Genomic DNA, 24,573 nt, shown 5'->3' with positions numbered 1-24,573 from the left:
TAAGAAAAGTTTAAATTGACTTATAAAACTATAAACATATACATTTCTATTGTTTCCTAAAATACTTACCTATGTGGTTAATTTATTAAAAGTTACTTTGGTCAAGGATTTTATTGTTGCATGAAATATTGTTCTCACGTCCTGTGTGAATATTTTAATATTAAGACAAAATGATCTGCACTTTAACGATGGAATACGTTTCGTTTATATTGAGACCGTCAAATAGAATAATAATATTCAGATTTTTATAAGGTATCTGACTGCTACAAAGGTAAGAATGCTATTACCAAACCCCACATTTAGTGATATAACAAACAACACTCAATCCGCATTCTATTGTCTACTTATCATCCCACCTCAGCGTCCCCTGGTGGAACAGCGGTAAGTCTTCGAATTTACAACACACACACACGCACGCACCCCAGCGGCAAGTCTGAAGGCACAGTACAGATAAGCACATTGTGCAGCTTTGCTCTTAACAACTAACAAATGAATAAACTACCTGTCACAACTGCACCTGGTCTGAAGTTTTTTTAAGAAGTTGAAAACAATAGATATATGATTGTTCTCACTTGTTTACGTAAGAAATGATATCAGTTTGTTTTCTTATCTTTCTTCCCAAAAGCATTTTTCTCTTTACGATAATATTACGCAATACTCTTTCCAATATTGATTTAACTTTTCCACTCTGCGCACTTTCTGTATGCATGCCAGTCTTTTGTACTGACACATTTAATTGATTGAAACACTTATGGTAATCAAACCAAGACACTTTCTATTTCCAAATAAATACCTCGGGTACCAGAATAAGTGAAATAATCCCTGTTTTTATCCTTGTTTCATCGTACCGATTCCCGTTCTGATAGCCCAGTGGTACGCTTGAGGGCTTATAGCATTAAAATTCGGGATATAATCCATGCTTTATAATATTGAAATTTATGGTTAGTGCCATGCTGTGGGCACGACACAAATAACCAATTGTAAAAAGATAAAGAAACGAACCTATTCAACAAATTTTAAGTCTCAGTTTTAATTTCTATATACCTTCAATTTATATTTTCCCCCATAGTAAAATATTTTTACCGTTATTTTACTTATTAGATATATTTAGATAGTCTATTCAGTCATTCTTGTCTCCCGGTGGGTCAGCTGTAAAATCCAGGTTTCAATTCTCTGTGGTGGACAGAGTGCAGATAACCATTTTGTAGTTTTACAATAACAAAAAACAATAACAATTTACTGTTCTGACAAACTTTGTTATGAGGTTAGGCTGGACACTTGGTAACCAATAGTCTATCTGGAATGCTGTTTATATACACCAATAATAGAAAAGTACAAGTAGCTGTTTAAATGCCTACATTTTATTGAAGCATTAGGACTGTAGTGGTTTTCCTTGTTATAGTTATTCTAATTTGTTCATTACAAAAACAGCCCCCCCCCCCCAGTGTCTGCGAACTTACAACGCTATAAACCGGGTTTTGATACCCATGGTGGGCAGAGCACAGATAGCCCATTGTGTAGATTTGTGCTTAACTTCTAACAAACAAACAAAAAACAGGTGTATGTTTGTATAAATAACATCTCAAATCTACCTTTCTATTCATTTCAAAATATATTTACCCTTTCCATGTGCTTCTCTATTGAATTTCTTTAAAAACGATTCTAATTTTTGTCTGTTCTTTCATTCATGATTTTAATATACTTACCCAGTTTTCCAGTACCTGTCCACTATGATAAAAGTTTCATTTGTTTTACTGGATTTTAATACTGTTAAATTTCCTGCTCATATATTTTATAACTTCGTTTTCAATCCCAAGTTATTTACCGTGTAATGCTTATTCTTTCAAACACTGCATTATTTTACCTTCAGTTCTATTTCTTAGTTTTATACGTTTTCCTTAGTTTCTATCAAACCCACTTCACGCGTCAGTCACTGTATTTCAACAGCATTTATACAGGTAGATTTTTTCCTGTTCATTGTTACTTCTTTTTGAAACGAATTCCTTCTCAATTCCTGTGCCTTTATCCCAACACCCTTTTCACCTTCTTCTCTGTGCCTTAATCTCGATAAACGTTTCCTATCGAATTCAGTTTTTTCTGTCACAGTTCAACTTCAAACTATATTCCTGAATATTTCTATATCTGTCTCATATTTCTCTATAGGTTTGTCTCATCAGCATTGGAATATACCGAACGTTTTGTCTAGTTTTTACTTTATATGAATATTTGTTTCTCCATCATATTTCCTTCTTAGTATCCGATTGTTTATCCCAAAAGGATTCTCTTATCTATATTTTTGTTTATATTTTGACACATTCTCTTTTTCTAAATCCCACGTTTTTATTTAAAATTTATTTCCTTATGCATACTTGTTTTTCCTGGATGAACGTTTCCTATTCGGTATTCGAATCTTCTTTATTCCAAAATAATTCACTAATCCATTTTTACATATTCCATCCTCACATTCTTTTAATTTTTAGCCCTATTTCACACCTGGTAGTTAGGGCACTTGACTCTCAACCTGAGGGTCGGGGGTTCGATCCCATCGCTGAACATGCTTGCGTTTCAGCCTTGGGTGAGCTATAATGTGACGGTCAATCACACTATTGGTTGGTAAAGAGTAGCCCAAGAAGTGGCTGTTATGTTATGAATAACTGCCTTCCATCTAGTCTATCACTTCAAAATTTGGGACGGCTAGCGCAGATGGCCCTCGAATAGTTTTACGCGAAATTTAACAAACAACTTTACCAACTTTGTGTTTTTAGCTATATAATATTTTATATTAATTTTAGTTCTCTCCGATGGTCAGCGTTAATTCTAAGGGCTTATAACAATATAATTTGGGTTTCGATACTCGCGCTGGGCACATCATAGATAGCCATTGTATAACTTTGTGCTTAACAGCAAACAAACGAATCATTTTCGTTTACTTATAACAACGTATGTCAGAATACACCCCTAATTTATATATCCGTGTTTCCTTTTCTTCTGTGATTCACGCACTCTTTGCTTGATTTTGTCTTAATCTCATTATCTCATTCATCTTTTGTTATTAATTTCAACAATCGTATCATCTACACTAATAACCCTTTCTTTTTTTATTTCAACACACTTTTTGTCTTCATTACTATATTCTCTTTGAAACAAACACTCACATCATTCGATCATTTATTACAAAATTTTTATTATTCACTTTGTTGCGTTAATGCCTGACAGTTATTCTCGAATTATTTATCTCTTTATTTCAACACGCTGCCCTTCTTAAACACTTGGCCCAGCATGGCTAAGTGGTTAGGGCGCTTGACTCGCGGGTTTGAATCTCCGTCTCACCAAGCACGCTTGCCCTTTCAGCCGTGGGGGCGTTATAATATGAAGGTCAATCCCACTATTCGTTGGTAAAAGAGTAGCCCAAGAGTTGACGGTGGTTGATGATGATTAGCTACCTTCCCTCTAGTCTTTCACTGCTAAATTAGGGATGGCTAGCGCACATAGCCCTAATGTAACTTTGCGCGATATTCAAACCAAATCTTAAATACTTATTATCTCGCTAGTCACATCTGTCTGTTCATTCCTACACACTTTTATCATCCATAAATAAGTATCATGGAACGCTCTCTAAAGAAGGTTCTGTTTTGTCTTATCATTTTGAATAATTTTTCTTTCACCCGTGTAATTACGCTGGGCTTCAAGAACGATTGTTCATCAATATGTAACACTGAATCTTATTTTCGCGCCAGTCACACGGTATTTTGTTGCGCCTTGTGACTTTGCCGATCACTGTGTGTTTATGAAAGTTGGGAACACCATCAGTTATTAACATTCCTTGTTCTTTTTCTAAACAATTTATATACTAAATTATTTTATGTGTCTATAACTCTGAGCACTTTTTTTTTCTATTTTCTCAGCATATCCTCTGGTATTTTTCACTTATTAATCAGTAGCGATATTACGAGAAAAGAGGGTTATATAAATCTAAACCTAATTCGATAAAAGTTTTCTTTTAAAGAACCTTTGGGTCTGCTTGGTAAGTTTTACACCTTCACATAACATATCAATTGCAATAGCAATTGAAAAAAAACAATATAGATTAACTTGGGGCAAAAACCATTTAGAAAGAGACCTCTTACAAATCCTTCCTAAGATAAGCAATATGAGACGTCTTGTAACATGCCAGAATTCACGAACACAAAAGGCAGTGGCAAAAGCCATCTGTGTGCCCCAGGCAACAATACACAACATAATCAAGAATGATCTTCATCTGGAAAATCAACACAAGTTACTTCCACGACATATACAGGAAAGGAAGACCACCTGTATAAAACTGTATGATCGATACCCAGCTTAGAAAACTAGCAGGATGTAATGACACTCGACCAAGAATATGTGTACTTTGATATCTGTGGCAAATCTCGCGTCATTGTCTATGGATGAAAATGTCCAGTAAATGGATGAAAAAAAACTTTCCAAAAGTTGTGCATTGCATTTCGAAAGCCTTTTTCAGAGGGATTCATGATCATCCCTGGATGCTAATCTATGGGTAATTTAGGGATCAAGAGAGTGGACACAAAGTTCAAGATGAACTCTGGTTACTATCAAACCAATGTTTTGGACACTTTGTACCATACAAAAATATGGGCTTTGTACGAAAATGGGGCCAAAAGGGTATTAGTTTGCAAAGATGAGGCCTCCAGTAATTTTTCCCGTTCAACCCTTATGTATTTTAAATAGCTGGAGAATGAAACGTGGAATCATATATACTATTCCATGCGAAGGCACATTGGTCATGCTGTTTATGGATTTCAGTGCGATCGAACTGTTAAACGGGCACTGAGAAACAGTACAGTAAATGGATTATAAAACGCACACAGGGCGGGATGGTGTGTTTTGGATATGAAACTCTTACGGTGGTACTCTTTCAATGGAAATTACACTGTAGGGCTATCGTTCAAGATTCATTGTAGTCAGATCGGATGTGGCGATATGGACTATAACGAATTGGTGAGGTTACAAAATCGTTTTAATACAACGTACTCAACCCTTTGTACAACAAAATTAAATGCACGTCTTTGCTTAGGTATGATTGAATAAATGCTTGATAAATAGCCTGCATTAAATAAATTTAATTTTTTAAATGTAAAATGTGGGTTTACAACTGGAAATGGTAGACAATAAATTTTACAGAAGATTTCAAAACAAAATTTATGATGACTGGTTAACTTTGAAGCAATGTATTCCAACTAGAAAACTTCAAACATGCAAAGACAGTTTATCACTAGGCACAATTAACTACTGGAGTAAACTCCCTTGTATTAAAGAAAGTACTCAGATTAATAAATTTTGTTGAAAAATCGTGCCTCCAATAATTTCTAACAGATAAGTTTGATGCTATAGCTGTTGCGAAGAGAGGATTTATGCTGCGTGGTTGTGATGAGAAGACACTATATATATATGTGGACTGTAACAGCCTGTTGAGAAGTTGTATCTCCGATGGGATTTGAAGTTTTGTAGAAACTATTTGATATATTTCTATATATATATGTGGACTGTAACAGCCTGTTGAGAAGTTGTATCTCTCCGATCGGATTTGAAGTTTTGTAGAAACTATTTGATATATTTCTATATATGTATGTGGACTGTAACAGCCGTGTTGAAAAGTTGTATCCCTCCGATGGGATTTGAAGTTTTGTAGAAACTATTTGATATATTTCTATATATGTATGTGGACTGTAACAGCCTGTTGGGAAGTTGTATCCCTCCGATGGGATTTGAAGTTTTGTAGAAACTATTTCAAACAAACAGCTGATCAGAAACTTCGGTTACACGGTTTCAGACTGCACTTTCTACGACGGAGATTCAAGTTTTCAAGAAACTCTTGTAATTCATATATCATTCATGCCTCCTTATCTTGCTGCTATATTAATCGAATTATTGCGTAAAGCTGTTGATGTTACTGAATAACAAGATATTTCGAATTTTGTAGCACATCACATGCGCTGATACAATAAAAGTACATATTTTAGCATACCTTCAATAAGTATTTTCCAACAAAAGCAAACGTTTCACAAGTGCATTCCTTTCAAAAAAATCGTACACTTAACAGGTGCACAGCTTTCAACAAAGGAATATTTTTCAAGATATTCATATCTTCCAACAGAATAATGCTTTTCAACAAATGCATATCTTTCAAGAAAATTTTATTTTTCAAAATATAAATATATTTCAAAAATTATGCTTTGTGAGAAAAGAGGTACTTAAATACAGCGCATTCACCAAAACAAAAATATGCACGCAATAAAAATAGTATAGCTTACAACGCAAGGATACATTCCAATAATATTCCATAAACAAAACATATTCTAATACAAATATTAGCAGAAACTTCTTTACTTATCAAACCATAACTTCCAGTTTAGAGTATCCTTAAACAACAAAAAGGAACATATATATACTTGTTTATCTTTGGTTCTGATCTATGTAGATAGTTTGCTTTGTTCAAAGGTTAATATTCATAAAAAGAAGGAAAATTCGCCTAACATAAAGAAAACCTGCTAGTACGACACATATTTCTTCTGTAAACATGCAGTGTAGACTAACTTTCGAGAAAAGTCATGTGTTGTATGCATATCTTACACTACAAACACACCTTGCTACAAGATCACATAGCTTATAGTGGTCAATATTTTTATGTAAATACATCTTTCATCTCCTCTTCCTATCAAAACATACACATTTTTACAGATATGTAGTCTTATTTATGTATCACTTAAAATATCGCTCACTTTCTTGTAAACTACGTATATGTTAATCAAAAACACGACTTTGTTCCAGAGATCTGTCGCCAGCACCTGCTAAACAAACCTACCCAATATATGTGTTATTTCTTTCTTATATATATTTACTATATAAACACATGTTTTAGCACGAATTCTCCTCCCCAGAACAAAAGCAAATATTAAATTATAAAGTTAAAAGATAAAATTACTAGACATTTCTTCGAGATTTTGAAAATTTATATAAATTTACTAATGTCATTGTTAAATTAAACAGAAATTATCTAATATTCGTGCTCACTCAAATAAGATAAAATTTTAACATTCTTTTTTAAGTGTTTCGTCATGATCAAGTTATCAAATCTTTACAAAGTAATTTTCAGCCAAAACGTGTTCTGTTAATAATTATTATATGTGTACTTGACATAAAAGATTGTAGAGTAGGTGCTTCGAAAGAAAGGTAGGGGGGGATTATAAAATGGAACTTTATTAATGGAGCTGTATACTGGACAAGTACTCTAAAAGTAAATCAATCAAGGAAATTATGTAACATTGAACTTGTTACAACATAAACAAAATATTAAAAAAATGAGAATGGTTTGAAAAGAACTATTACTAAGAACCGTACTAATAGTTAGCTTTAATGCTAAACTTTCTCTAAAATAAATCTAACTAAGAACTCCAAGAAACTTCCAGAAATCTAACTAAGAAAGTCCTGTCATTTTCAGCACTTTTACACACTTATAAGTCATTCAGATTTAAATGAGAAACCGAGGGAAGAACTGTCAGCTATCTTCAGCACTGTAACATACTTTAATATGGATAAGGCTTGGTAAACGTTTTTGTAAATCTGATAAAGCTAGAAATATATTATCTCGTGTATTGTGTCTGAAAATATTTTTTTCTGCTTATTCAAAGAACCAGTTTTTGGTATTTCCAAACAAGCAAGTCTGAAGGGGCCTATTTATTTATGTTATGCCTCACGATACCTGAATAAGAATTAGAAATGTTATTTGAACTTTATTAGAGTACGCAATATATGTTATGCCTATATTATCTTGTGTTTTGACTTCTTGTTTAGCGTTCGACTGAGTGCTAATTCTTCACATTTTCAACGTCTTCGTGTAAGTCAATGTTCCATTTGTCATATTTAAAGAAAATTCATTATAGTACATATAACTAACGTTAACACGCTTACCCTGTGGTCTTCGATGCCAACCAGGTCATAATACTCTTCTCTTGTGATCATGAAGGCCGCTAGATTAGCAGTGTAAATGGCGAGAAAGACCACAGCAAACATGGCCCAGATATTGGACATGAAACGAGCTGTATAACCCCGAGGACAGTCGAGGTTAACGCTGGCACCAAACAGTATAGCCCAAACTAGCCAGTAAGTTCGGAAAAGAGAGAACTTATGATCTAAAAAACAAAGTTTATAAGATAAAACATATACATTCACAAGTAGAACAAAGTACAGTTCATTAAAAAATAGGTAAGTCAAGTATTTTGTAAATTAAAGATACTCGAATATTTGACAAAACTCTATGAGATGGGCACACTCTAAGATACAAAGAAGACCTAGCTTAAATCAAACCTGATAGCCCACGTTATTGGCTTTCATCTTCCAGTTTTGGCTTCTCTTTGCACTTCGAAATTTTTAACCTCTTATTAAATGTTTGTAATACTTATTTTTACAAGCTATCGGAGACGTAAAATTAGATAGTGACATTTAATTCGATGAAATTTTTAACCTCTTATTAAATGTTTGTAATACTTATTTTTACAAGCTATCGGAGACGTAAAATTAGATAGTGACATTTAATTCGATTAAATGTTTAACCTCTTATTAAATGTTTGTAATACTTATTTTTACAAGCTATCGGAGACGTAAAATTAGATAGTGACATTTAATTCGATTCAGAAAGGTTTTTGAAGCATCAGAGCCACCGTAGATGCCCAGAAATTAGATTTACAAAAAAATTAAGAACTAGACAAATAGAGGGACATTAGAATAAAATTATATAATCCGAATAAAAAAATATATATATATGTGTTTAATTTTATCAGAGGCATCGTTTGAGACGTAAGGAAACACTCCGTTAGAAGCCTTTGAAGTCATGTAATATTGTTCTCATTACTTCATCTAAGTGAGCCGAAATATTCTAATAGTGTGATATAATAAACTATGAGCAGTCATGTAATATTGTTCTCATTACTTCATCTAAGTGAGCCGAAATATTCTAATAGTGTGATATAATAAACTATGAGCAGTCATGTAATATTGTTCTCATTACTTCATCTAAGTGAGCCGAAATATTCTAATAGTGTGATATAATAAACTATGAGCAGTCATGTAATATTGTTCTCATTACTTCATCTAAGTGAGCCGAAATATTCTAATAGTGTGATATAATAAACTATGAGCAGTCATGTAATATTGTTCTCATTACTTCATCTAAGTGAGCCGAAATATTCTAATAGTGTGATATAATAAACTATGAGCAGTCATGTAATATTGTTCTCATTACTTCATCTAAGTGAGCCGAAATATTCTAATAGTGTGATATAATAAACTATGAGCAGACATGTAATATTGTTCTCATTACTTCATCTAAGTGAGCCGAAATATTCTAATAGTGTGATATAATAAACTATGAGCACATTGGTCAGATGAGACAATTATTAATTTTAAAGTTTATTTTCTATATTAATCAACAACATTGAAGTTCTGGGATTTATATGTTTTATAATCTTTGGCAATATGAGGTTGAAATATTTCCACTATTTTTCACATTTCATAAGGAACCATAAGTTTATGTGGTTGGGAAATCCATTTTTAACAAAGTTAAGCTGAAAATCCCGAAAATGTAGGCTTATGTTGTTCTTGCGCTCAATTGCATTTCGATAATAATGCAACAACGACACCAAAACTTTCGGTATAAAGCTTTGATTTCTTTAAAATTTTCGCTTTAGAGTTATTAGCAGCTGAGATTTTGTTAGTTCGTGTACAAAGAGGTATAAAACATATGCATAAAGCAAGCATTTTGTATTTGTTGATTACTCTAAAGGACCATACTACTGGTTAATGATACTACATAATTTTAGTACCAGTATAGATACTGTTTGGTTCTGAGGATTTTCCTGGGCTTCAAATGATGTTGGTCATAAGTACAATTGACAATTTTCAAAGACATTAATTTATGGCTATGTGTATTATGTGAACAAAGCTAGTAATGATTTAGTGAAACTACCGGAATAAGTCTACAAGTCGTTAAGGTTTTCCTTCAGAACCAACTATTACTGATTTTCATCAATATATGGCATCAACGCATGAATATGTTATATTGCAATCAGTCGATGATCCAGTATAAAGGAGAAGCCTATGTACAGTCCTATCCCTTTGCATTGATAAGGTTCTAAAAGAGTGTGCTGATGGCTCGAAACAAAATTCACAAAACGTTTAACGCGAATCTCATGCTTATAACAATGTTAGAAAGTTTAACGTGACTAGTCACTTAGGTAGAATCTCATGCTTATAACAATGTTAGAAAGTTTAATGTGACTAGTCACTTAGGTAGAATCTCATGCTTATAACAATCTTAGAAAGATTAACGTGACTAGTCACTTAGGTAGAATCTCATGCTCATAACAATCTTAGAAAGTTTAACGTGACTAGTCACTTAGGTAGAATCTCATGCTTATAACAATCTTAGAAAGTTTAACGTGACTAGTCAATTAGGTAGAATCTCATGCTTATAACAATCTTAGAAAGTTTAACGTGACTAGTCACTTAGGTAGAATCTCATGCTTATAACAATGCTCATAACAATGTTAGAAAGTTTAACGTGACTAGTCACTTAGGTAGAATCTCATGCTTATAACAATCTTAGAAAGTTTAACGTGACTAGTCACTTTGGTAGAATCTCATGCTTATAATAATCTTAGAAAGATTAACGTGACTAGTCACTTAGGTAGAATCTCATGCTTATAACAATCTTAGAAAGATTAACGTGACTAGTCACTTAGGTAGAATCTCATGCTTATAACAATCTTAGAAAGTTTAACGTGACTAAAAAGATTGTGGAACATTTAATATGAAAATTAATAATGTGTATTAATATTCTAACTTTATTTTTTTTTATCAGGAACCAGAAAAATACACAATGTAATTAATGTATTTGTCCCCAGACGCTTGGTTTAGATAAGTCTAACTGGCATCTTTGAAATATTCGGTCAGATGTACATTATAGAGTTGGCAAGCGTTGAAAATATTTTTTTAGTTTGCCTTAGAATTGTCACGCATAGTTACATCAAAGAGTTATCCGCGCATAGCTGTCACTATGTTTGAGCTGGTACATCAGATGGAAGACAGCTAATCAACAGCACACGCTACTAACACTTCGACTACTCCTGTCAGATTGAATAGTGGGTTTTAATCGTTACTCCAAAAGTACACCCACAGCTTCAAACTGCTGAGGAAGGTTTTGCAACAATGGCACGCGAACCATTCCTCGGATTTATATTCCGGAAATACTGCCCACTAGGCCACACCTGGTCTACCTTTTCTTTTTTCAGTGTTAATAAACGAAGTGTTTTAAGTTAGCTACTGTTAGTTAAGAATATTCAGAAAATTCAAAACGTTTAATAATGGTTGGAGATTGCTTGAATAGGTAATGAAGAAAAACTTTAATATAAGTTTAACATAACAGCAAATGTACAACGTTTCGGCAAGGTTTTGTCATCATCAGCTCAGTATTTTCAGTTATAGGAGCATTTTAATGACCGTTAATTAAGTTACTAGGTTAAGAGCATGTGGTGGGTATTGTTAACTAGCTGCCCTCATATCAACAGTTCTACATTAGGGGTGTCTAATTCTGAACTTTGAGATCTTTAACTTGGCTGTCGAGTCTATGTTTTGCACAAAGTCCCGTTCAGGTTGTAAATGTGAAACATATTTTACAGATTTGAGATACTTGTACTGAGACATATATATATATATATATATACATACACATATGTCAGTATGATATCAATATTAGTCCTAATCTATATTGAGTATTTTTAAGCTACTGTAAAACTGTTAAACTTCCAAGTGATTGCAATGTATTTTTGGTAACAGTTTAATTCCTAAATTGGAATAAAAGTTTGGTTTAATGCTAACATTAGAAAACGCCGATAAATAATTCATACACTTTAGCGTAGCTTTGCTAAATATTTATTTCACTACCTCAAAAACTCATTGTTCTTCTTACCACCTGGGCTGAGCGTGGCCTATTAGTTAGCGTGCCGGTCTGTGGATCTTACGGGTCCATGATAGAAGTATTTTCAAGGAGAGCAAAACATATATGTAGGTGATCATCTTTTACAGTGTAAGTCAATAGAATAAAAGAATGTGTGTTATGTGTGCTTAAACGCAAACACAAATTTACAGTTCTAATAAATATTACTAAAAATATTTACATTAACTACGATGTTAAGCTTACATCATAATACGTCCAATTTTTTTTTGTGAAATGAGAGGTGGGGCAAATGCTCCCTCTTGTCCCTTCCTGGGGGCGCCCATATTCGCGTCCTCTTACTGCAATGGAAATCTTCCTTTGTACTTTGGGTCAGTTTGTTTGTTTGTTTTGAATTTCGCGCAAAGCTACACCAGGGTTATCTGCGCTACACGGCCCTAATTTAGCAGTGAAAGACTAGAGGGAAGGTAGCTAGTCATCACCACCCACCACCAACTCTTGGGCTACTCTTTCACCAACGAATAGTGGAATTGACCGTAACATTATAACGCCCCCACGGCTGAAAGGGACAGCATGTTTGGTGGAACGGGGATTCGAACCCACGACTCTCAGATTGCGAGTCGAGCATCCTAACCACGCCTTGGGTCAGAATGACAGTAAAATCCTACTATTCGTGGAAAGTGTGGAAAGCAGGCACACCATGTCTTTTGTACCTTCTTATTTGAATGTAGAAGTTTTCAATTTTTGTTTGTTTGTTCTAATTCTAAGCAGTTTTTGCATGACAAGTAGTCAAGAATTTATCGTTCTAGTTGATTTTATTCCTTTGTAATTCTATGGATATAACCCTAACATGAGTATATGGCTGTAATGCTGCACTTGCGCAAGAATTGTCGACAACCAGTGTTCTTTAATTAATGGTAGGTCGGATGATAGCTTGAGGTTACAGACTCTCCTTTGTTTGAATAGGAATACCCATAACGTGGTTAAGCGCTAGTCGCCATGGGTTAATCAGAAGTTCCCGTTAAGTAAGAAATGTTAGATTTAAACATTCATTTTACGGATCTAGAATGATTTGATAACATTTTTAGGGAAGAAAGCCAGTCTAATCAACTCACGATTACGGATCTAGAATGATTTGATAACATTTTTAGGGAAGAAAGCCAGTCTAATAAACTCACGATTACGGATCTAGAATGATTTGATAACATTTGTTGGGAAGAAAGCCAGTCTAATAAACTCACGATTACGGATCTAGAATGATTTGATAACATTTGTAGAGAAGAAAGCCAGTCTAATAACTCACGATTACGGATCTAGAGTGATTTGATAACATTTGTAGGGAAGAAAGCCAGTCTAATCAACTCACGATTACAGCGAAAAGAGACCATGTAAACAAGTACACGCACATTGTTTGTCTTTAAGTTAATAAAGTTTATTAATTCTGTGTCACACATCGATCCACTACGTTTATTTCTTTACTAAAACTCAATTAGTTTTAGTTATGTTAAGCATTACTTCATAATATCCTTCTGATTCTCTTACTTCATAATATACTGCTGATTTTCCCGTTTTATAGGGTACCTACCTAATATTATTTCGGGAAATCAGTTTCACTTGAAAAAAATAAATAAACTTAGTATTCTGAAAAATTGTTTAATCTCGAAGTCTTAAGTTCAAGGGAGGTCCAGTTCAATCTACACTTTGATCAACGTGTGTTATTGGGTTATATTAGCTTCGAAGAATTCTACTCCTCACCGGAAAATACCATAATAGTAGCTTAAGTGTTGGCGGTGGGTGCTACTGAGTAGCTGCCTTTACTTCAGTCTATCATTTCAAAATTAGGGACAGCTAGCTCAGACATATTTTGTGTAGCTTTGTGCGAATATCCAACAAATAAAGAAATTCATAACATCTGTCTAACGGAAATATTTTCAACCACTTTGAAAGGGAAATGAGAACAATTGCCATTTTTTCTTCGCATGTCAGTATACTACTCTAGTCAACATGTTCACAGATTCCTGAACAAAATGCAACATTCATTTCAAAATCTTATATTTTAGTGATCTCGCAATTATGAGCTATTGTGGAGGATACAACTGCTCCATAAAGGTATAGATGTTAGGATAAATAAAATAATCGTCATATGATTTCTTACTCAAAAAATATATAAACAGGATTCTAATAAAATTTCTTAGTTGTTCGAACATCAGGGAAATGAACACTGTTCATCATAGAACAATAATTCGTCGTGGATATAACAATAAGACCTTGGGAGAAAACGGATTTTTGCCCATCAGAAAGTGTCGATAGAGGGCGTCACATCTGCTGAATCTGGCCACCATTCATATAGTCTGCTTCCTTGAAATGAGGCCCTGTATGGCCAAGTGGTTAGGATGCTCGACTCGTAATCTGCGGGTCGTGGGTTCGAATCCCCATCACACCAAACATGCTCGCCCTTTTAGCCGTGGGGGCGTTATAATGTAACAGTCAATCCCACTATTCGTTGGTAAAAGAGTAGCCCAAGAGTTGGCGGTGGGTGGTGATGACTAGCTGCCTTCCCTCTAGTCTTACACTGCTAAATTAGGGCCGGATAGCGCAGATAGCCTTCGTTTAGCTTTGCGCGAAATCCATAACAAACAATCCTTGGAATGACGTAATAGATAGTTCAACAAAGCTATCCAGTTTTCAATATAGTTGCATGCTTTCGGATGACACACTTTATTTTCGGCTATGTGTTTACTTTACGTCATTTCTGTATCACGGAATATTGGTTGAATAGTGGAAAACCTCTAAAAGTAAACCTTTGTCCAGCTGCCTGTGACGTCATTCTCTGACATAAATGGCCATCTTACTAAGCTGACGTAAGGCCCTCTGGATTATGTCAAATGAACGCGGATATCATACTTCCTCTGATCACATTGGTATATCTACTAAGAAATATTGATGAGTGACAAAATATTATAAAAATGGAATATTAGACAATATAATACAGGTTCAAGTCATTCCTTTTGTGTTTGATAGTTGTGTCTCAAGACATCGATAAAATGTCTTATCACCAAAAGTTGCTTTACCTACACAGTTTAGTAAAATTTTACATGAATAAATTTTGCCAGGTGCATTTCCTTTGTAACAAATGCTTTTCTACAATAATTTTGCAATAATATGTACTGTAGTACCCGTAATTTCGTTTTTTTTTCAATAAATTAAATTGATTTTGAAGGGAAACAAATCACTTGTTGAACAGATTCCAAAATTGATTAAAATATTTCAGTATTTTCAAAAGGCACTTTTGATATAACTGTATAACAATGTGTAGTTCTATAAATATTCCTCTTTAAGCTATAATACAAAACATAATATAATACCTAGGAAATAGCATCCATAGGGAAAACATTACTTCAATAAAGATCAGCTAAACTGCATCAACTAGCAGGGAAATGGAATGAATAACTATATGTTTATAAATCTTATAACACACACGATTTTTATGCAATAAAATAATTATATAGTTTTTTAACTAACCATAACCTTTACAGGTTATGAAAAAAGATATTCCGAACCTGGTGATCTATAAGATGTAATCACCTCTTAAGTATTTTCTAATTGAACAGAGTAAATCTCGAGAATCTTATTTCTTTTGGTGTGTTTATAAATGATGTTACTGAATATCATTAAAGCTTTAATAACTCATAAAAGTAAGATGTTCGTTTTCAAATTACAAAGATGTGGGTACAATTGTAACCTTCTTGTTACTGGTTCCACAAACATCCAAGGGTGTCATTTACTATATATCATTCTTTATTCGTTTTCAAATTACAAAGATGTGGGTACAATTGTAACCTTCTTGTTACTGGATCCACAAACATCCAAGGGTGTCATTTACTATATATCATTCTTTATTCGTTTTCAAATTACAAAGATGTGGGTACAATTGTAACCTTCTTGTTACTGGATCCACAAACATCCAAGGGTGTCATTTACTATATATCATTCTTTAGAAATTAACCACTTTCCCGAAAATAACTAAATGTTTATTTTTCGTATAAGAGTAAGTCTATAAAATGCTAAGAAAACAGATGAAAAATTACTTCTAGCTACATTTCTTTGTCTGTATCTGTATTAAGTTTGCATTGTAAAATTAATCAAGTCTGTTTTTTACTGCGTTATAGCTATTGCATACAGTATGACTCTGTTTTCAATTTTACTTTAGGTTAGTGTGCCGGACAATTGAGCCGGGAGTTTATGACAAAAGCCTTGTTACCGTAAAAATGCGCTCTACACTTAAGGGCTGTGTATGTGTTATAAGAGTGATCGTCAAATCAAATTATTCGATAAAAGTAGCCCAAGAGTTGGGGTGGGTGCTACTTCCCGTTTAGTCTATCAGTTCAAAATTAGGGACGGTTAGCAAGTTAACCCTTGTGTTAATATACAAACGAACAATTTTTACTTTGTGTGAACAATAAATGATTTGCATTTTTACTTGTATCAATCTCATTTTATCATGAGACCTACTACAGTTAATCTATTTCCATCTACACTATTTTTAAACACGATTATTTGATAAAATGTGGTCTTTATACTTTAGCAAATTTTTATTATTTTATTTCAAGGTCAGGCATTCCCTAGTGGTTAGCGCGCCAGACTATAAATTTGAGGGCCTTTGGTTCAAGTTCTGATGACGAAGAATAATATTCTACACTGTCATTCGACACAACAGCGTGCCAGACTATAAGGTTGAGGGCCAATGGAGTAAGTTATCCTGACGAAGAACCATCTTCTACACTGTCATGGACACAACATCGTGCCAGACTATAAGGTTGAGGGCCAATGGAGTAAGTTATCCTGACGAAGAACCATCTTCTACACTGTCATGGACACAACATCGTGCCAGACTATAAGTTTGAGGGCCAATGGGGTAAGTTCTGCTGATGAAGAACGATCTTCAATTCTGTCATTGGACACAATATCGTGCCAGACTATAAGTTTGAGGGCCAATGGGGTAAGTTATCCTGACGAAGAACCATCTTCTACACTGTCATGGACACAACATCGTGCCAGACTATAAGTTTGAGGGCCAATGGGGCAAGTTCTGCTGATGAAGAACGATCTTCAATACTGTCATTGGACACAATATCGTGCCAGACTATAATTTTGAGGGTCTATGGCTCAAGTTCTATTGACGAAGAACCATCTTCTGTCATTGGACACAATAAAGGTAATTTATTTGAAGCGTTGATTCTCTAATTCTTTACCTCTACAGTTATTTTAATCATTTGCTTCCTTCCTATTTAGTTGCCGTTTGTTTTACTTTTTTAAACACTTAACCACTGTGTTTCTGGCCACTTGATATTTCAATATCAAAAAACTACGTTGATTTCATAGATATAGTGCGACTAATCTGATTCTTAGTTTCCTTCAAAAGTTAGAAAGCTGAACATTTTCTGCCCTGTTACACATCTTTTAAAGATGAGTATTCAAAACTCATTAAACCATGAATTTGATATACAACTTTAATGATAAGCCATATAATAAATCATTAATGTTTCATGAGTTAAGCCCTTTTCTATTGACTTACTTAATAAAAAACTAATCAAAAAGTTAAATCAATATATATAAAAGCCAAGTTTCGATCGATTTCTCCGAATTTCGTGAGTTACACGAGTCCAATTTCACTTTTTCTCTTATAATAATTCCTCTTTTGAGTGTCATTTCTCATTTTAGTTGAATTTAATAGTTAACATAGGCGTAAATAGCTCCTAAATTTCGACACTTTTTCTGCTATATAAAAGCCTGTTAAGGAGAAAGTTCCCAGGACCAGATCAGGCATGGCTTTATGTGTTTGACACTACATTATTCACATTTCATTATGACGTCAAGCTAGGTAGGATCCGAATAGGAAAACAGGAAAGAGTTCCGTGATCGAAGACACGGAAGTTCATTCACATTCTATCAACGTTTGTGAAAAATAAGTAAAAAATTAGCACAAATCTATGCTTGGAATTATTACGAAAAAACTTTGTTAAAACAGACTGAAGATTCCAATTATCTGTAGGGAAGAGGACAACTTTTACTCAAAAGAAGAACAAGTGTGCATGCAATCACATGGTCATCGTATGTTTTAATCTTTTATCGAAAGCCACCAATATGTAGCATTTTTGCTCAGTTATACGTAGTGGGTTTAGGAGCAATATGTAGCACGTTCCTGGGAAAGGAAATTTTATATTTCTTTTGTGTATTGCCAGTTTTATATGGAATAGTTTTGGTTTCGAATGGTTTTTCGTCATTTTTGACGTGCTTTTACGCTAGTATTTATATATTATTCATGATGGGGTTTTAGCGCAAAGCTACACAATAGGCTATCTGCGATCTGTCAACCACGAGGAATCGAACCCCGAATTTTAGTGTTGCAAGTCCGTAAGTCTACCGCTGACTTACTGGTGAACATTTTGGAAAGAAAATGAAGTACTGAGTTATAAAAAACGTCGAAATTAATTAGAAAACACAGTACATAATTTTAGAATTCTAATAAATTATTTTGACGAAAACGGGATGTACTGTTTAATTTTTACCTTTCTTGCATTAAAGTTAGGTTCAGATCGTATGACATTAAATATACTGTTAAAATTTCTTCGTGAAATATATAAATATAAAATATAAATCAATACTAATATGCGGATTTGTAACAAATGCAAACAAAAAATATTCACTCTGTTTTATTTTGTTTGATCCCTTTGAACCTACTCCATAATTTTACATCAAACACCAGTTTCTATGTATTACTAAGAGCATTAGGTTTTAATAAAATAATCTATAATCCGTTATGATCTCAAAAACGGCAACAAACGACAATTAAACTATTCTAATGGTTTTTTGTTGTTAAGAGCATAGCTATGCAATGGGTCATCTGCATTCTGTAAACCGCGGGTATCGAAACCCGATTTTTAGTGTTATAAGCCCTTAGGGTTTCCGCTGAGTCATCGGGGCCGGTCCTTATACAGCAATTATATATTATGGAAAGGCATGCTAATGCTTTTAAGTTTACGTTTTGATTGTGTGTTTGTTGAATTTCACGCAAAGCTAGTGGAAGGCTAACTGTAAAACTTTCTGGTCGGTTTAATCTCTCAATCATCATCATTATGAAATCCAACAACCGGCTTGATCTCACGTTGTACTATATTTTGGCTTAGTTTTATTTCTGAGCAATTTAGATATTATTTTAGAGGAAGTTGAATAAAATTAATCTCGTACTGTTTAAACATGGTCTTCTTTATTGGTAAAGTCCTTCGATTCCTGGTTTCGAGGATAATTTTGATTTGTAAGATCACATTTACTATATATATGCGTCTGGTGGCTGAACGGTAAGTTTGAGGACTTATTACACATAAATCTAAAAATCGGTGGTGGGCAGAGCACAGACAGCCATTGTATAGCTTTGCGCTTAAAAATACCAAATGCACGTGATAAGTCACTTACTACAGCAGTCGAACTAAAAACTATTTTAATGACTTTTATCTTGGGGGACAACAAAACATTACAGGAACAATATTTTAATGACTTTTATCTTGGGGGACAACAAAACATTACAGGAACAATATTTTAATGACTTTTATCTTGGGGGACAACAAAACATTACAGGAACAATATTTTAATGACTTTTATCTTGGGGGGACAACAAAACATTACAGGAACAATATATATTGATCAGTTTAATCACTTTTATCTTGGGGACAACAAAAAATTACAGGAACAATATTATATTGATCAGTTACTTTGGTTTCGGAGGTTTCGAATTTCGTGCAAAGCTACACGAGGGATATCTGCGCTAGCCGTCCCTAATTTAGTAGTAATAAACTAGAGAGAAGGCAGTTAGTCAACACCGCCCGCCGCCAACTCTTGGGCTACTCTTTTACCAACGAATAGTGGGATTGATTGCCACATTATAACGCCCCCAAGGCTGAAAGCGCGAGCATGCTCGGTGCCGGGGATTCGAATTCGCGACCCTCAGATTGTGATTCGAACACCCTAGCCACCAGGTCGTGCCACACCTTTCATCAGTTACTAAGCAGATCCTTTTTTTAAAGCTTTCTACATTTGGTGTTGGTTTCAGAGGTATTGTTTGAGGAAACGTTGTACACTCACTTCAAATGTCTCTTTGAAGTTACACGGCCTCGTGGATATATTTGTTCATAGGTGAAGGAAGCATTCATCTGAAAGAACTTTCAGAATATACTGCCCCCAGTGGCACAGCGGAATGTATGCGGACTTACAACGCTAGAAACCGGGTTTCGATACCCGTGGTGGGCAGAGCCCATTGTGTAGCTTTGTGCTTAACTTCAAACAAACAGAATATGCTGAGAGAACTTTTATAACACTAATTTATATTCTGTTTACATGGATGATGTCTCTGTAGCGTTACTTTATTGATCGAACATGGGAACGATGATTTTTAAAATAATTTAAGAAAAAGACCTTTAGAAATGTTCAGTCTACTCTGCCTTTTATTATTGAGAAATAAAAATGTAGTATTATAGTTTTCTACTATAACTGTAACTCTATTATCTGTGTAAGTGTCTCGATCAACAAAATAGCAATAAACGCAGAATAAAGGAAGCTATCTTAATTGAACAAAACACCTCCACCCTAAGCCAACACCCCAGGGTACCAAGATAGGTACCTATACTAGCAATCTCCAGTCATGTGACCTCTTTGTTTCATACTGTATATATAATTCATGTGTCACTGTAAACTACTTGTACCTGACGATGACATAATGTTATCGAAATGACGTACATTTATAATAAAGTTTTTTCATTCCCCAGTCAAACCGTCTCCAAACGTTTATTAAACAGGACTTATAGTGAGTGCATTAACAATCAGATATTGTCCCAGTTACCCAATTATTTTGATAGTAATTTGAATATGGTTATTTCCAACCGAGCGTGCGATGGACATTATAAAATTGTTATATGGAAGTTAATGTTCATTCTTAATGTAAGTTTTCTTATATCAGGAGCAAAAAAAAGGTATGATTTCAAAGGGACTGGAAGGATATGCTGTAGTCTGTACTATTTTATGCTAACAGTAGGGTAAAATATAGAGAAAAACCACATAAAAATTTTGTCCATGCAGGAGCTGTTCCCACAATTCAACCTATTGGACATATGAGGAACGGTTGGTTGTGCTTTTTGATTCCCTTAAAAGAGTAGCAGTAATGAATTTTGTTGACTATCATAAAAAAAACCTTACAAATGCGAAGATGATAATGTAACAATCCGCGGATCTCTTGTTGTCAAAAAACAGGTTCGGAGAGCATGTAGTGATAGCTCTTTATTTTTTTTAGCTTAAGCCGTGTTGAATTCACGTTATTATTGTGGCCAGTCAACACAGTAACGGAAAAGAAAAAATAAACTTATTTGGGTTTGATATTTATTTTGACAATGATTCTTACATAACAGAATATTAAGTAAAGATTTGTGTTACAAAACAAAACAAGCAAATATTCTGAATTTTAAAACTCTTAACGTATTCTTTAGATAATGGTTAATATTTAACGGTCATATATTTGACTAATCATATTTTATATTTTAACTAGTTTCTAGATACATGACAGCATTATCTGTAGTCTTCATTGTTTTTTCTCAAGTGTATTTCCAAGCCAAATGCATTCGCTAAATTTAGTGACTCATTTTAAATTTTTCTTGTAAACAAAGAACTGAACTAGCAAGTTATAATATCGTCTCTTTGATCATTTCATCATGGATAAAAAAAAAATGATTGGGTAGTTTTCATTTCAGTGGAAGTCAATTTTCTACGTTTTTAAATTATCAGTTAACTTCAAAACATTACAGTAAAAAAGCAACAACAAAATATATCCCCACATTCAATTTACACTAAATCAGTAAATGATCGGTCACAATGTTTTTTTATGCCTTTAATTTACTTACTTTACATTTATAAGATAGTCTGACGGAAGTATTTTTTGAGTAGCCACGTGTGCTTTTAAAAAGTGGATATCGAAATTTTAGTATATTTATATAATGTTTTAAATGACATGCTTTGATATTCTAAACCAGTATCGGGCATACATCAACAAAAATACTTATTTTACCTATTATTTTTTGATAAAACGTTGCCTATGAACAGTAACTTACTCCTATTATGGTTTTAGTTTGTAATATTTTGAACTGAGACTCATTTAAATAGAGGACCGGCACGGCCAGGTGGTTAAGCCGCTCGACTCGCAATCTGATGGTCGCAAGTTCGAATCTCCGTCATACAAAACATGCTCGCCTTTTCAGCCGTGGGGGCGTTATAATGTGACGGTCAATCCCATTATTCGTTGGTAAAAGAGTAGCCCAAGAGTTGGCGGTGGGTGGTGAAGACTAGCTACCTTTCATCTAGTCTAAATTAGGACCGGGTAGCGCAGATAGCCCTCGTGTAGCTTTGCGCGAAATTAAAAAAAAACAACATTTAAGTAGCTTCTTCTGCTCTTCATAAAATTTACCAAAGAGAAAAAGAAACATGCAAAAACGTTTATTCAGTTGTTTTCATTATAATCTTAGCAAAAAGTTTCCCAACTGTTCAGAACCTCGTGTAATTTTAAAATTTGTATAACGATATTACACTTTGGTTTATTTACTATGGCATTCTTATTTTCTGAACCTAGCAAAAGTTACAGCCATAATAATTCCCTGGTTTGCTGTCTTCTTTGCCCGTTTTTCATTTCTTGTTAAACTTTTGTTTTCTGAATATAGAAAAACACTAGATATTTTTTAGGGAAAATACGAAAAAACTTTACCTCTTGGAGGCGACATTTTCATATCGTATCCAAAAGGACTTAGCCATTCGAACAGGAAGATGACGAAGGCAGCAACCTGGATACTAACCAATAGGATGAGTAGCCAGGATAACGTGTCAAAAGGTTCTGAAAAACGTAAAAGTATTAAATGTGTGCATAATTTCCATGCTTTATTTCTATTAGAAAGCAGGCCAGTTTAGTATTAGAATAGAAAACACCTAGTCTGAATGAATGTTATAGAAATAACTTGCTTTGAATGTTGAGGTCCAAACACAATCATCAAGGCAGTAGAAGTCCATGGTAGTTATAGACTAACAACACACTGTGTCTAGGAAATTAATAACACATTAGTTAATAAAACGAAACATTTGACGGTAAGTTTCTGGTGACAATGAAATAAAATGATTCTATAGAAATATACCTAAAGCAGTAGATTATGTAACGTGAAAATGATTAGCATAATATGTGTTTACTTTACAGTATTTCGACGAGTCTTCTCGTTGTGTAATTAAATTTTTCTTTGGGGGAGAATTGAATAGTTATAAGTAATTATAACATAAAATTTTAAAACTGACATTTTGTACATTTTTCCTTCAGTAGACCAAAAATTTAGATGATAAAATCTTGATCATGCAGTAGAAATACCAAATGGCAAGATTAATATTATTTGTTTTTGTTTTTTTACGGGAAAAAGACATCATATATCATAGAAATAACAGTGGCAAAAAAAAAAGGTATTAAATGTGTAGTTAGGTAATTCTCACCAAGAAATGCCTTTGGTGAAATAATCCCAGTTCGTTTAGCCACGACGAGTGTTATTCCGGTTTCCATAAAGGGAACTGTAAAGTCCAGAACTGTTTGACGTTCGGAATTCATCTTGAAACTTGTCACAACAGCATCTGCTCGCTCTTCTAAAATTTCTGCTATCAGTCCGTTCCATGATCCATTCTAATATATCGTAAAAAACATGAATAATCTTATATGAAACTACAAACAACAAACTCCATATCGTCCGTTTACTAGTCACCTTACTCGAGAATATCTTAAATGGTCTAACATTTTTTATTTACTGAAGGCAGACTAAGGAATGGAAACGTCGGAAGGCCATGACTTACTGCAATGGGATTTTCATTTTCAAATTGATTTACCAATTAATCATTTGTAATTCATGACTTGAAATGTAACATGTGCCTAATCATAAGTGTGTGGGCTGGATGCGGACTCAAGTTGGGCCTTACAGCCTTAAAGAATAGGATTTTCTATGGTTTTCAATAATGTAGATGGTCATTTTACACCTTATAGTTTTCAATACACTTAATAATTATTATAATATCTGGTATAAAAGGTTTTCGCAAAGAAAACTAATTTTTTATTTGATTTGATAAATGGATGCCTTTCAAAATCTTTTAAGTTTTTAATTGGAATATATATTTAAAAATAACACCAACATGCCCCAAGTTGAATTAAAAACGCAGTCTGGCTAAATAATGAATGAATATTTGTTGTACAATTTTCATCAATACTATACGTGTAGCTACCAGTTTGTCTGCCAATTTTGGTTTCAATACTTTTTAACCGCACCTTTTTTTCACACTTAAGGTGCTTTTCATTAGATATCATGACTTTTGGTCAATACACACCAACAAACACCAAAAAGTAAGAAAGTGACACTCGATAGTAGCCAACACTAGCTTTAGGATCACAGCCATAGTATTTGTAACAGACCTATACTTTACAGAACCAACCAGATTCTTTAAAATATATGGTG

The 24,573-nt window shown here is 33.9% G+C and overlaps 1 protein-coding gene across 1 annotated transcript in view; it reads right to left on the bottom strand.

Annotated features, from left to right (window-relative positions):
- LOC111083003 (glutamate receptor ionotropic, NMDA 2B-like) overlaps window positions 1–24,573 on the bottom strand; it is a 102,471-nt gene that overhangs the window by 19,956 nt on the left and 57,942 nt on the right. The window contains exons 6-8 of the mRNA XM_022397074.1: window positions 23,570–23,753; window positions 22,806–22,931; window positions 7,969–8,189 (exon numbers count right to left, since the gene is read on the bottom strand). Coding sequence (XP_022252782.1) covers window positions 7,969–8,189; window positions 22,806–22,931; window positions 23,570–23,753 — 531 coding nt within the window. The remainder of the gene's footprint in view (window positions 1–7,968; window positions 8,190–22,805; window positions 22,932–23,569; window positions 23,754–24,573) is intronic.

Source organism: Limulus polyphemus, unplaced genomic scaffold (genome assembly GCF_000517525.1).
Source record: "Limulus polyphemus unplaced genomic scaffold, Limulus_polyphemus-2.1.2 Scaffold3126, whole genome shotgun sequence".
Classification (NCBI taxonomy): Eukaryota; Metazoa; Arthropoda; class Merostomata; order Xiphosura; family Limulidae; genus Limulus; species Limulus polyphemus.
The sequence above is the reverse complement of the archived record's forward strand: the minus strand, read 5'-3'. Positions and strand labels throughout refer to the sequence as shown.